This window comes from Betta splendens, chromosome 5 (genome assembly GCF_900634795.4).
Source record: "Betta splendens chromosome 5, fBetSpl5.4, whole genome shotgun sequence".
NCBI classification, from domain to species: domain Eukaryota; kingdom Metazoa; phylum Chordata; class Actinopteri; order Anabantiformes; family Osphronemidae; genus Betta; species Betta splendens.
In genome coordinates, this window is record NC_040885.2 from 2,554,440 (window position 1) to 2,569,808 (window position 15,369).

At 46.9% G+C, this 15,369-nt stretch overlaps 1 protein-coding gene across 20 annotated transcripts in view; it reads right to left on the minus strand.

Moving 5' to 3' along the window:
- The window catches only part of foxp1b (forkhead box P1b), a 128,953-nt gene that overhangs the window by 69,469 nt on the left and 44,115 nt on the right, over window positions 1-15,369 (minus strand). For 19 of the 20 annotated variants that reach the window (XM_055508698.1, XM_055508689.1, XM_055508694.1 and 16 more), the window contains one exon: window positions 1,463-1,632. In XM_055508698.1, the coding sequence (XP_055364673.1) occupies window positions 1,463-1,621 (159 nt within the window). In that variant the 5' untranslated portion in view covers window positions 1,622-1,632. Of the gene's footprint in view, window positions 1-1,462; window positions 1,633-5,607; window positions 5,692-15,369 lie in introns of those variants that run through there. The other variant, XM_055508700.1, reaches the window with a different exon arrangement.

A 15,369-nucleotide genomic window follows, 5' to 3' on the forward strand; every position in this document is an offset into this window, starting at 1 on the left:
GGGGCCGAGCTTGGACCCTGTTCTCGTGGTGAGCCTTTATTTCCATCCCTTCCTGGAGTCAAGTGCATATCCATGACACTCGTGTCTCGCCCCTGCTCTCCCATGCCTCGCATTCGTCAAAGTTGTAACCCTGTTGTCTTTCGCAGAGCGAATCAGAATGTGCCTCTGGCAAAGAATGAAGGGAAAGTCAACAGGAATTAAGTTTCAGTGCAACTGTTTACTCAACTGTGGCCCGCAGTTATTGAAATTTTATCCATGGTTTTGTGTGACTACTGCAGTAATGAATTCAGTATGGCTGTGATTTTCTCACTGACGACATGCTCATTTTAAGCTGGAAAAAACGTTGGAGGTGGAGTCTAGATGTTCAGCAGCGAGGATGAACAGCAGATCTGGTTGGGCCCAGAGGCCTGAGACTGAAGCCGAGGAGCAGGAAGCTCACACGTCTTTCTACATCATCAACATGTGTGGTGTTTCTGTGCTTCGGCGCGCACAGTAACTAGTCAATGAAATCTAAGAGCATCACATTTGAACAACCCTCAAGTTTAGGAACACAAATAATGTGAAGGACAGGAGGAATTATGAAATATGATCATCAAAATGTACTGCGCTCTTAGGATGTCAAAATAAAACAGGAATTTGCTGCTTAGCCTTATTTCTGATGACAGAATTATCTATCACATAAAATCATATTATTTCCACAGTCTTTGTATAAAAATATCACTTGCCCATATGTTACAGTGTCCCATTCCTCGTGATCCTTGTTGCAACATTGTTCCCCCCCTTTGTACAAACGCTGATGGATGCGCTGTGACAACAGACAGCGGCACAGAGCCTGCGCATCATCACCAAACAACTCCTGACAACAGGCCCGTTCGTCCTGTCGGGCGGACCCAGATAGCACAAGACACGCTGATCTTTTCAACGCTGCTTCCTTAAACACGCTGTCGTGTGCCACACATAACGCTGACACCAACAGAAAGAGCTTGTCCGCTCGGCTCAAGTCTGCGGCGGCGGGGACGCTCCGCGGTGGGCGCCGCCGCCGCCACACTGCCCAGCGAGGTATGAAGACACGCGCGGCATTAGCCGTGAGTGCGAGGTGCGTTTACGGCGAGCGCTGTCAGCCCGTTGGGCGTCGCCGTTTCTTAACTGTCTACAAAATCGCGCGGCACCTACACACTTACGAGACGACAGGATGCCATTAGAAATATTTTCGCTGAAATGCAGATGCCGCATGCTACGATAAACACGCTCACAACCAAACACAATCACACAAAGAGAGCACTTCCCCTTCTTTAAATATTCAAAAAGGGCCTCAATATACATAAATAATAATAATAATGTGTTTATGTACTAGATGTACTTTGCGGTGGAATTAAATATTAAGTGGCACTCTAAGGGCCACTGGGCCGGCTGTTGACGCGGCCTAATAAGGTGAAGACGTGCAAAAAGAGAGACGCTCTACCTGGTGCTGCTGCAGATGCAGGAGGTCAGCGGCGCTAACCTCCACCGACGGCGTGGCACTCTTGGGCCGTCCCTCCCTGGACGTCGGCTCCGCACCCGCTCCTCCATTTTGATTGGCTGGTCCGTTGCTCGTCGCCTCCGTCCCAGATTCTTGCATCATGTCTCAGAAACCTGAAAGGCGGAGGAGAGGGAAAAAGGCAGAAAGAGAGAAAACAGGGACAGAGACGGGGAGAAACAGCTGTTAAAACACACAGCAATGAGGTCGCATTTCAACTGTGGGCCAAACTATAAACATCTGTCGTATCCCTTCCCACAATTTCACTTTCAATGCAGGTTTCCCTGTTGGTTTGTGCTTCCCTGTGTCTTGTTTGTTTACTTGTAGCATATGCAGTGAGGCAAACACACATGCCCATGCTCTCACAGACCGAGGCTCCTCAGAGTAATGAACTGCTTCTTTGTTTTGTCTTCTCGGGGCAGATCCTTTGCAGTTGACACGTCCATACTGGGCCGGGGAAAAAAACGTTATTGGGACTTTGGTTTGTTTGAATTCTCCATTATGGGGTACGGGCCTGAGTGCGGTGGGTGGGATGGGGTCTAAAACACATCACAGCGGAACCCAACCTGAGTCGAGTGAGAGCAGGAGCCCAAGAAAACACGGGACCTCCAAAACAAAACACTTTCTATGGAAATGGATATATTTACTCCCAGAAGAACCGCGGTAGAATGGCTTTTTAATGGGAAACAGGGCAACGCCGCGAGCCCTGCCAAAGGATCTCCATGAGAAACGTTCAATCTGAGCCAGTGCAGAGCAAAACCAGTCAAATCCTTCAGGGTTGCTCAATTAACACCGAAACACGGGTCTGAATACGGTAGGAAACAGCATTAAACACATGTGCAGACACATTTTACATCATCTCTTCGGCTTTTGATGCGCAAAAGGCAGCCAGACACCTCCTCTCTCACTCTGGTGCGTATATGCGTAAATGCGCCTGCGTTTCCGCCAATCAGGGGAATGATTTACAGCTTTGGTGAGTTAGTCGCAGGCCTCGCCGGCATTAGGCGTCTAGCCTCCTAATTCCAGGGCAGTTAATGAAGCTGACCAAGTCAGGCAGAAGCGAATTAACTTGGCTGATTAATTATTTATATGAAGCAGAATAAATGCCTTTAAAACAGTGGGCCTCATCACGAAAGAAGGTGAAAATGGAACTAAATGCAGATTTATGGCGTCACATTCAGGTGGTGTAATGGGAGGGGCTCAGCGACGCGGGCCCAGGGGTCTCCAGAGATCCAAATCTAAACAAGGACACACAACAGACACACACCCAGGCACCGTGGGGACACGCTCATGCTGACAGATAGGAAATTGAAGTTGACAACGTGTCACACCAGAATATTTACAGAGCATAGGTGAGATGCTAATCTGGACGTCTGATGATTAAAAAATAAACAGCACAACAAGCAGCGCCGCGCTTTCACATCCTCGTTCTTAGTGTGCGTCTCTCTATGGCTTTTCATCATCGAGAGTTGTGAGCGAATACACTACCAGAACAAAAATCAAACCCAAACTGCACAAGCTACACATAACCAAGTGAGTCATCTGACACTGCGGTCTGTGACGGTTCAGTTGTGTGTCACAACGCCCCCGCACTCGGAGGCCTGTCTGAGCAGTCCGGGCCCGGCCTACGGGCCCTATTCTCTAGGCTGGAGCTGCAGCCAACCCCCCTCCTCTGCCTCCAGACAGATGTTGACCCAGCTCACCCCTGCAGTCTGGCACGGCCTCCCTCCATAATGGGATTTTCTAAACAAGGAGTGAGGAAGAGAAGTACAGTGGGACGGGACGCAGCCGGCCATACCTCCATCTACAGGCCTGCGCTCGCACCAACTACTCTGCCGAGACACCAATTAGAAGCGCACATTCTCCGGTGAAATTAAACGCCATTTGAAATAAACCATGTGCTGACGTTATTCATCTGCGCTTATTGTTCCAATAAAAGACATTTTTTCCAGATGCGTAAAACACAAGGGCTTGCTCTGGGTTTTTTTCTCCCCCCCAAAGCTACACAAATGGGGAGAAAGCAATGACTATTATACATGCACTGTCATCCCATGCAAAATTTTCATAATTATAACAGAAAGGCGTAAATTTCCAAATGCATTGCATCTCCAAAAGTAATCAAGAGAATGAGCCGCGGGGCAATTTTAATGCATGCAAAACTAGTGACCCACAATAAAGGAGAGAAAGGCTACAATGAATGCAAAGTAATGCATGCACGCTCGGAACCAGCACTGATGAGGGGATGGCTAAAATTAACACCCAATTAATTTTCGAATTGACAAACAAATGAAACCCATAAATCTACTTTCTCATTAATTTCACCACAGAATAATTCAAAGCTGCAATATCATGAGTGGAGAAACTGGAGGAAAAAAGAAAATGGAAAATAGGCATTATCCATCATAAATATCAAGCAGATAGGAAAGAGCCTTATTAGAGAGTAGTGCTGATAACGGTGTTAATCTGTGAAGCACTGAGGCAGGGATACCACCATCAGCTGGGGCCTGGGCAGTGCCGCCCGGTGACTACATCTGTTTATTTTGCTCTGCACAGAAAGTAACCTTGCCTGTGACTTTAAAAAGCTCCATCCAAGATTCCATCCATATATATATATATATATATATATATGGAAAAATTCAGCTGCAATGATGAGACAAGTGTCCTGCTAAAGGGGCTGCACCTACACTGGGGCTAAAAAATGTGTATTTACATTCCAAACACACATTTCTATTACTAATGGTGTGTGTCAAGCTTCTTTTGTGAGCCGAGAGTCCAAAATAATGGAAATTCAAGGAGATCAAAACAAGGCAACAACAGTTTGCAGAAAAAGAACTGGCTGTGCTGTTGATTATTAGATGCCTGTCTGTTCTTCAGGAGGCGGGAGGACGGGGGGGAGGGGAGAGTTGCTTGCAAAACAAAACAAGTGTTTGGAACAAACACTGGGTAATAAAAAAAGAGGTCAGAGTTTCTGTTTGTTTACAGTTTGTTTTGCTTTCGCTGGCTAGAAAATGCGGGAAGTACAGTACAAACAACAGTGACATGTGTCTCCCACCTGATCAGACAGGTTGAAGGTTAAGAGCAGCCGGTGGCCAGCGCTCGTCAAGCCCCCCCCCCCGCTGGAAACATAAGGCCCGGCCTCCTGTCATGCCTAGCCTGGAATCCAACGGCTCAAACAAGTCAGCGGTGGATTCAAGGTAGGGTCGGCTCACGCAGCTGTGCTCTGACCCTTCTCCATGTTCTGTTTTTCTTCAATGCTCATGACAGTAAAGCCCCAGCAGCCACCTGCTTCCATTGGCCAAGTTCTCACACGGCCCTTGTTTACACAAGCACACAACAAAAGCACAACATTTTTTGGGTGGGAGATAAAGACACACAAAAGGAGGAGACAATGGGGAGAGGCTTCGCTTTGGAGCTGTTTAGGTTCGGCTTGGTTGCTAGACTAGACAACACATCAGTGCGTCCCGAAGGTGCAACAACAGACGGTTTCTCAAGGTTTGTTAAGAATCCTGTGTTTTGCCGGTATTTTGGCTCCTGATTCTGGGGAAATCCAAAAGACAAACACAAGCTGTATGTTAAATAATCCATTATCAGAGGCCTCATCATTGATAACATCCACTGGACAACAGACACAGAAGTTGGGCCGAGCCCCAACATCATTTCCAGACAGCAGACCCGCGCCCTCCCGTGTAATCTCTGAAGGAAAGGGGACTTTTGCAAAGTAAAACCGTCTTCATAATAAAACAAAAATAACCAAAATCTCAGTTTGGCCGCTCTCTGCTGAGAGGAACTAATGGCAGGGATGACATTCTGCCAAAGAGAGACTTCACAGTCAGACCAAACAACTATGTAATCTTGTCAGCCACTTCAACCGAGTCACAGATAAGCAAAGCATATCTCCAGACTACTGTGACAATGTAGTAGGAATGAGCGCACACACACACACACACACACACACACACACACACACACACACACACACACACACACACACACACACACACACACACACACACACACACACACACACACACACACACACACACACACACACACACACACACACACACACAACAACACCCCGCAAGTAATACCTCCATTGCAAGCCCTGTATCCCTGCACCACATGAGAGCCACAAACGTTTTCAAAGCTGTTCCCAGACCTTGTACGAGGACTATGCAGAGCATTCACACTGGCAAACAAAGCAGCTGTTGGTTTAATAAGTGATTGCTGCCATGGCTACAGTAAACAGGAGAAGCAGGGGGTTGTGTTTATGAACAAACACATCTCCTTGCAGGAACCATTTAATATTAACCAGGTGGAGTGATCGGCCGATTTCCTAGGTGACACTCGGGGCGGGCGTAGTGTAAACAGGCTGTGGGGGGGGGGTGGAGCGGGGGGCCAGGGTTTGGGGAATCAAGGTCGATGCAAACGCAGCTTTGCGGCTTGAACAAACAGCAAGGCACAAGTCAGGGCAAACAAAAAGTCGTTCTTCTGACACTTGAAGGCGCATTAGCTTGGCGCGCGGCAGCTGCTAGCGTGCCGCCGGGAGCACGGCGGTCTCCAACGGAGACGGGCGCTAAGCTAACAAGTGGTTCTTCCAGACCCAACAAACGGTGGCTCCTCACAACAGCCCGGCGAGGGACTTGTAAAAACATGTTAAACATTTACCGTGTTCCATTATTCAGTAACTGGTTTCGTGGTAATAACAAAGGATGTGTGAGGGCCGCAGGAGCTGGGACGTCAGGGTACGGAGTGAAAGGATGTGGAACTGGATGAGACAGTCAATGTACTACAAATGTACGCCGTCGAGCAAATCAAAGCTATCAAACTTCCAACAATAAGCAGCAATTATAAAAAAAAGACAAGGCACCGGGGACTTTGAAGCCGCACGTCACCTTGACCATGAATTTTTCATGCACTCAGCAACTTGGCGTCTGCTGAGCGGAGTTTTCTGTCTTCATGTCAACTGCTACCCCACGTAGGACAGGGATGACGTGTCAGCCGGGGGGCCCAACTCGTATTTACATCTACATCCACTGTAATAGGATGGAACGGAGATCCAGACATGTGACTCCATGAGCAGGGTATTATCACGCTGCACGCTCAAACACATTAGCCACACGGCGGCTACTAAAAGACCCAGTGGAGAAGCTGAGTAGATCCATAATTTCAGAAGACACACAAGCCAGTTTGTCTCCTTCACACCACGCCATGCGAGAGCCACCTTGGCGTAAAGGCCCGCTGTGCTCAGACAATGACGGAATGTGCCAAAGTAAGGCAGGTCACGGTATTTTTAGTACCACTAGGGCCGATAGAGACCGAGTAAATAGAGAGGTCTAATGAGTTTAAATCTGGTTGTACATGAACAGAATAGTAATTCTGGGATGTGAAGCCTCTTTTAGGAGTGGTTCAACACACATTTCCTCAGCGACTCTCCTTCATTTGACTTTGATAATCTCGCTCACATGTGGCTCAGGCTCATGAACACTACAGCAACAGAACAGACGCCAGGAGATGAGGGGGGCTCTCAGGTCTAAACGGTGAGACGAGCTTGAGGGACTTCCTGCGTATCCAGCCTGTGTATGGAAATTCAAAGTTGTGTACCAGAAGTCATTTATGTTTCCAGACGACACAAGGGTAAAGCTAACACAACACTGATCGGAACCACTGTCCTGTCAGGGAGAACACTTTGTCTGGAACGTGATAACGCGTCTAATTGTTATTTCGGGGAGAAATGTGGCCAGCTCGGATAAATCGTGAAGACACGGCAGTGGTTTCCCATAGCGCTGCGCACAAAAGAAAGCTGCTAATTGCGCTTGAGGAAGTCATCAAGTGTGGTTGATACATTTCTGATGAGCCCTTTCTCAGTAGCGAGCAGCATAACTGAACCCTGACTCCGCTCAGGGTTAAAGGGTCCCCACCAGACAAAAGCACAAAGCAGGTCCAGGTCTCTTGTTTAGAGGTACTCACGCCAAGATTACGTTAAGTTAATGAATTTGCCGAAACATAATCATTAACCTTGACATTGCGCGGTGATACCTTCACTATCTTATTTCTATAGCATCTGTCCTGTGAGCGTGGGTGCTCAGTGACTGCTTTCAAAGCAGGGGAGTGATCCTGCACGCTGACCTCCTCCTGCCGCCGGAGAAGGAGTGCGTCTTCCTCGACATGATGCCGGGGATCGCTTAAGCCTAAGAAGCGTGTTATTATTTTAAAAGCCTCGGCTTCCCAGAGAGAGCACAAAGAGGGTTAAAAAGGAAGGGAGTCCGTGGCTTCCATTAAGCAGTTAAATTGAAGATAAAGGGCGAAGGGCTAAATATTAAAAGGACCTTACATGAATTTCTCCGTTTTAATGGAATCAGGTTTTAACAACTCTTTTTGCGTGTGTGTGTGTGTGTGTGTGTGTGTGTGTGTGTGTGTGTGTGTGTGTGTTAAATACAGCCCATGTCAGGAGAATGCGCCCCACTCATAAAGCAGGACAATGACAATGTACAGTGGCACTAATACAAGGACATAGTTCATCATGACATTTTCTGCAATTCCCAACTGATTAGGGTCATTATGTTAGAGGCCTGATTTATGTTGTCATTTCCTCTCACCGATCCTGCATCAATGAATCTTAATGAATTGGTAAATAAGGGTGAAGATTACACTGTGCGACACTGCAACATTTCTCACCCTCAACGGCCGAGATTTATGTAGCCAATTAGAGGCTAACAGAGAAAATTGGCTGGCAGAAAAATAATATTCTTTATGGCACAAAATGGAGGTGTCTTTTCACTGAAGGGCAATTGTGTTGTCAGCGTTAACGTCCATAAACCGCCCACCTTCACAATGCGGCGGGACGCCGGCCTCGGAGTGGAGGCCGCCGTGGGGCACACTGGCTGCACACTGACTGCCCACAGATGCTGACGCCTGTGGTGTGAGCCGGAGTCCTGAGCATTCCCGGCGGCCCGTCCCACGTGTTTGATCAGCATAAATACACCTCTGTGTGACAAACGTCTTCACCTCCTCGCCGCCACCATCACACAATCGCACACCATGAGGTGGGACGCGTCCTTTTGTGGGAAACATGCCTCTTTTATACAGAGATCTAAAGGCATCTGTGCAAAGCAAGGAAGGGGGGATTATTTGCTCTAAACAAACAACAAGGCCATATTTTTCAATTAGACTTTTTGAGAGGAAAAAAAAAGAGATGCTTCACATGTTTTTTTGTTGTTGTTTCAAGCGGTTATATCAAAATACAATTGTGTCTTTGAAGATCCCTCCGCTCAACAGACAGCACAAGACTTACGCGTTGATTAGCAGCTTTCTAACTATCGCCAAGTGCCCCCGTTATTGTGGCGATGGCTTTTATTCCTCCGATGCAGATTAAGGAACGCTCAAGGTGATTAGGATGAGGAGCGACGCTGTTTTTTGTGCAACGCCACAAAGCATGAAAAGCTCGCCTGCTTATTAACACCAACTTCTTGAAGGAGCACTTAGAGTTATAATGAGAGCCTTTATGTATTACATATTGTCACTAGATTTAGTATGAGGAAGCGGCTCTCCACATCAAACAAGCCGGCTTGCTATTAGGCACGGGGGCTGAGGGATGCAGTGTGAAAAGGAGTGGAAAATTAAAGCTGAAGCAACGCAGGAAAGGGCTTAATTTACTGGCATGTACAGTATGCAAATGAGATTACTCTCAGCGTAACTGCATCATTTATGTCCATAATAACAGCATCATCATTACAGGGCTCAAATTAAATTATGCTGTAATTAGCATATCAAAGTGATTGGTTAAAGTTTAAAACAAATACCCAATTTTGTTAATGAACATCTGTAATCACGGCAGACTCTCAGTGAAAACATCCAAAAACAAATATGTGTTTTGGTGACAGGGAGGAGAATCCTTCCCAAATGACACGTCTGTCAGCCCAGTGTGTGTGTGTGTGTGTGTGTGTGTGCGACTATGTGGTAGTCATATTTTGCTAGGAGGAGGAGGGGGGATGGGGGGGTGGGGTGTTTTACCTGGAGAGCTCCACACACTCAAGATATATTTCCCAAACTCCGGGAGATCAAAGATCCAATTTCCCACACTTGCCACTTGAGGAGCTCATCAATAAAATACTAATCACTTCATGGGTGATTCTGAGAATGGAGTCGCAGCCAGAGGCTTAGCGAGGCTTCCATATCACAAGGAACGCCGGCGCTCCGACTGTCTGCCGCGGCGGAGGCGGCGTGCACGCGCGCTCGCACGGACGCTCGGATGATTTGCACCCGCGTTGATCCAATAGCTGTCCTGCCTTTTTTTTTTACCGTGAAGAACCCGCTGAGTTTTAACACGCTGCTCTGAGAGCACTGACAGGAATCACGCGCGTTATTTCATACTCGCAACATCCACGCGTTCGTCTCAGAATTCACATGTTTTGTTCCCTTCCAGATCCACATGAATATGACTTTTTTCCCCCTCCTTTGTTCATAAAACCTGAGACACAGGCGGCAGAAATGCACTCGTCACATTTTAAAGAAGCCGTATCTTGTTTCATTCATTACAAAATCCATTAGAAGGCCTCGTTCGTTGCAAGCATGTAAAAAGATGCGCGTTTCAAGGTAGAGCCGGGGCAAATCCACTCCATCAGCTAATGACGGCACTCATTACACAGAGAAGCTGGCTAATGAAGGCGCGGTGGCCGGCCAATCCCCTCGCCCGGCATAAAGCCCTATGAAATGCTAATATCTCACTTCTAATTAAAGGATACTAAGTCCAAATGCACCTTCACGGCGAGTAGCTGGCAACATAAATTTTATTTTTCAACACTACACTACACCCGGAGATGTGCCTGAGCAACATTCCATTAATTCATATTTAATACCCCCAGTAGTCCAGCGCTCGCCTTGATATCTGCCTGTCCTGTCCTTCTCTCCCCTCTGAATAGGCACATTATTGCACTTCGTAACACTGTTCTTCTTTTGTTGGTTATTGTACTACTTTTAAAAGGGCTTCCAGTGGTAAACACATCTGCACACGACAGCGTTTGTGCTCGGGCCACGCAACTAAAAGACAGACAACAGGAAGAAAGGAGGGGTGAAAAGCGCCAGGATCTCCGCCGCTGCACCTGTATGCGTTTACAGTGTTTACACATCTTTCCCTGTAAATATGTTTACAAGAAAACCCGCTGCCCTTCTCAGAAACTGACCTTGAAGCCAGTAAACAGCCCTTTGCAAAGTTCATTAACGTCAAATAGTCTCCGCCCATGAAAAAAAGTAAAAGGTCAGTGCCATTAGCTTATCAACAAAATGTAATTGCAATGGAGTGGAAATTATAGTCGGGTCTGAAAAATACAGACAGACTAGTGAACAGCTTCTGTGAACTACTGTTTAAGAATAAGTGCAATCATATTTGAGCACTTGCATGAAGTCCCGTCTATGTTTATGCTAAACATGTATCAAAGGCTTTATGTATGTATTTACTTGTTGGCACCGTGCCAGTCACATGACAACCAAACAAAACCTTTTCTAGGAAGCCAATAAGGCGCTGGATTTCCTAACAATAACCCTTCGCACCTGCAGGACTACCTGCACGTATGTGTGCGCCAATTAAAACCCAAATCGCCTTGCATCGTAACGTTAAAAATACAAATAGTTTTACATCGCGCGCATGGTTTGCCAGAGGGGCTCGGCAAAACGCATGAATTTAAAGGTCAGCGTTAAGAATACATCACATGACGCCCGTTTGATCCTGGCCCAAGTATTTTCCCAAGGATTCTCTGGCTCTGTACTGTGTAAATCACGCAGACTGACCTTCTACATTCCTCATGCTCTGTCCTCCCATTCATCCACAGGCGCAGATAATACTGGGCAAATATCATAAACGTGAGGATTTTAAGATTGAGGTGAGGATGTCATCACCCCCCCACCACCACCACCACCACCAACCAGAAAAGAGGCCGTGCATTTGAAGGTACTTAACCCAATAGACGGCATGACAGCATGTGAAGAATGGTATCGAATCACTGGTAACAATTTTTAGACAATTTTTCAGCGGTTTGCAGGACTCAAAGGGTAAAACTGCGTTCACACAGTACAGTAAACGCTCATTTGTAAAAATAGCCGATGATGCTTTTGCTAACTTCCAAACAATCTAAATAAAACAGCCGCTGCTTCCAAATTTAAACATTTTCCAAGTATCCCGGGGTTTTTCAGAGTTTGTGTGGTGAGATGATTTCATCCAAGCATCATAAAGCGTCTCAGAGCGTTGCCAAGATGTTTCTGGTTCAAAAGCAGCATGGGCTGGAGGCCAGGGCATGACCCGCAGCTGAACCGGCCTCTGCTCGGCCACAGGGAGGAGGGCAGCGGCTACTCTAAACACCACCCCTCCCCTCCGATAAATAACTTAACACAGCAAACAGAGGCCCATCAGTCAAGCTACACACAGCTAACACCAGGACAGCGACGGAGATCGATGGGGAGATACACACAAATAAAGAAAGGCAGCAAAAAAAGGAGGAGGAGGAGGAGAAGGAGCAGAGAGGGAGGGACATGGGGGGAGGTGGGGGGGGGGGGGGGGGGGGGGGGGGGGGGGGGCATTGTGAGGGCATCTAACAGTGCAGATGTAGATAAATATCACACAGAAGCCTGAGCCAAGCAGAGTAGAAGGCCAAGTACTGTAAGACTGTAGAGCCGGGGCTATTTTGCCAAGCTGTGACATTTGTTTCTTATTGTCTAAGTGGCAGCTGAAAGCGTCTCCCCGCGAGGGCCCCTCGGCCGCGCTCCGCTCCGCTTTGACAGGGAGGTAACCATATTAGGACGTGTATGGTAAAGTAAACAATAACATAGTTGCAATGAGATGGAAATTTTTCAGTTAATGGTGTTTGTCATTCCTGTTTCCAGTGCGCTAAGCAGCCCGGTGTTTTCTTTTTTTCTAGCTGGCCGGAGAGACTTTGTTTATGAAAACAAGGCAGGAGCCGAGGCTCAAGCCAGACCAAAGAAGAAAAGTGAAAAACTGTAAATAAATACATGCCGAAAAAAAATGCCTGCACCTTCCTCATTCCATTACATAAACAAATCCACAGTGGTATAAATAGGCTTTGTGCATTTTTCTCGAGACCGCGTCCACATTAAGGCGGCTCCATTTAGAAATGGACTTTCTTTCACAGATGCAATCTGTACTTTTTAAAAGTCTTTGAAACCCGGAATGAATCTAACCACATGTGATTGCACAATTTTTCCCCAACACAGAACTATGGTGACGGCGTTGACCTTTGAGACAACGCAGGGCCAAAGAGTCCAAAATGAAGCAAGGCGCTGCTGCTCCTTTGTTGTGCTGCCCCGTTTCTGACTCAGCTGCTCTAATTTACTTGACGCGAATAAGTTAGCGAGCTAGCTTTGTTGTGGCGTAAGGGGCCAAAATGGTGGCTGCTGTGTCATATAGTACACATGCACCAAACTGCAGCTTGTTTCATGCTTACGTTAAACCGGTCAAAAGCAGTTGAGAACAACTTTGCAATGAAATGACATCATAGTTAGTGTTAGGCTGAAGTACTTGCTCCACGGACATGACCAGACGCATGTGTCAGGACTTGCTCCGGCCTCCATCGCCCCCCTCTCCTGTGGGAAAGTCCTGGGATTTGTTGGACCCACGAACAATCTCCTCCTGACAAACTCCGCAGCAGCGTCACAGTACGTTTCCCGCAGCCTCTTGTGTCGATCAAACAGTGATGCTGTTTATGTCTCTGGTCACCAGTGCTCCTCCCTTTTCACTTCCTTTGCCTCGTCTCTGATTATCACACTAGTGCTTTCAACTTAGGAAAACACTAAACTTTTTTTTTCCTATTTTATATAGAAGTGTGTAAAACAAAGACAACTGTGAAATTAGAACAGAAAATTTAAAAGCCTGGTGCCAGTGTTCCCATGCATCCATGCACACTGTGCAGCACCAGCAGCCGTGCAGCGTCTCTCCAAACGTGGACTTTCCCCGTTTGTTGTTTCACCCACCTCTTCCCAGCTCTCCCAGCATTGCTCCTAATCTCATGCAAGCTGTTTATTTGCGTAGGGCTTGAAGCAAATCCATTAAGTTGCCCCAGCAGGTGCTTTATCCTTAGAAGGGATTTGTTTTCCCAACTAAACGGGGAAGGCACGGGACTGCCAAAGTGATATTCACCATGACATGAAGTGATTGGAACAAAGTCAAGGCAGTGGGAAGTTCTGCAGAGTTTCCTCCCGGTCACAGTCCCACACCAGACAAACAGAAGAGAGAGCGTATGTATGTCAACACACACACACACACACACACACACACACACTACTGTATATTGTTTTGTGGTCTGACAGATACAAGCCTGCATTACCCCAAGAACCTCTGCCGTTATTTCACCCCGAAGACAACAAATCAATCCAAGTTATTAGGTGCATTTCATCTTCTGAAGCGGAGACAAAAGGCCGACCGACCTCTGACAGTTTCCCACTTTTTTGATTTTCTTTTCATCTTGCCGTTAGACAACTCATCTGCGGCTGGAATTTGCTTACTTCTGTCACCTCAGTCAATCTCACATGAAGCCTGTGTCACGGCAGCCGCTCTGCACCTGATGGCAGAGGTTGTTACAGCGCCTCGCTGCTCAAGCCACACCAGTTTATACATTCGTCAATATGTTTTAGACCTAAGATAGAAAAATAAATTGAAACCTTCCAAATGTGCCCCCCCCCAAAAAAAGACATTTTAGCGTCTGTGATAAAAATTTGGCTGGCCCTTTCTACCTCATTTAACTGTGTAACCTGTTTAGCCAGACAATAGCGCTTTAGCTTGCTGATGTGCATGCAGCATCTGATAGGGAGCGCGGGCGGCGGGTCAGGGGGGGGGTTGTCGAGGAGGCTCCGACACATCCTGTGATCTCCATCTACAGGAAAAGGCGCCGCTGCTTTGTCTCCACCGCCGCATCGCGCTGGGCCGGTGACTTCTTATTTCCCCGCGTCGCCTTCTATCTACGTATCTCCACCCATTCTTCCCATCTAGGTTTGTAACAACGGCAGCCAGTGCCGGAGACTAGATTACGGTACTTAACGGTGCATGAAAAACACGGCAACTAAACTGCCAGCGACGGAAGCGCTTAACTCTCTCGCTCGCTTGAAATCTCCCCCACGTGGAACTTTGGCCACAGCCAGTTGTTTATTATGTTCCGAGCTATAGGCATAAGCGATTAAAGGCGCTCTTAAGAGTCAAAGTGTTATAAATGCATGGAAACACAGCCGGCTGTAAATGCCACAGAATTAGAAGCTTACCAGGCCTAATACTAATACATGGCAATTTTCAGCTTGATGCTGATATAAAGAAATTACTTTTTTAAAGTAAGCAATAAATGCAGTCAGGGGAACTGTTACACAGGCCCTATTTTCATCCCCGCATAAATCTGCTCACGACCTTTCTCCGGGTCCAACTCATGAATCCACTTGTTTATTCATTACACTTCCATAAAAAGTGGATTAAACACAGCAAACCTCGACGGCCAAAAAAGAACCCAAAGCAATATAAACCAAAACATTTACGGCAACGGAAGAATTACAAGAAAGCGGGTGTTTGTTTGTGCGACGCGTTCACCGCTTCCTTACATGGGTCCATGAAATTCAAAATAGGGTCCGGCTTGAGACGGGAACGCTCGGAAGCTCTCGCAACAGAGAGACGTGTTGCGAGCATCTGAGGGTGTCATCAGGTCTGAATGAATTGACCAAAGAGCACAACTCCAGCACATCACACACGAGCGGAAGATAAGTGCAACACATCTCAATAAAACCTTTGTTGTACTACTTCAAGAATTTTCATATATTTAAAATTCATGTTTCCTCATTTGCATACAATTAACGGTCAGTGTTTTTTT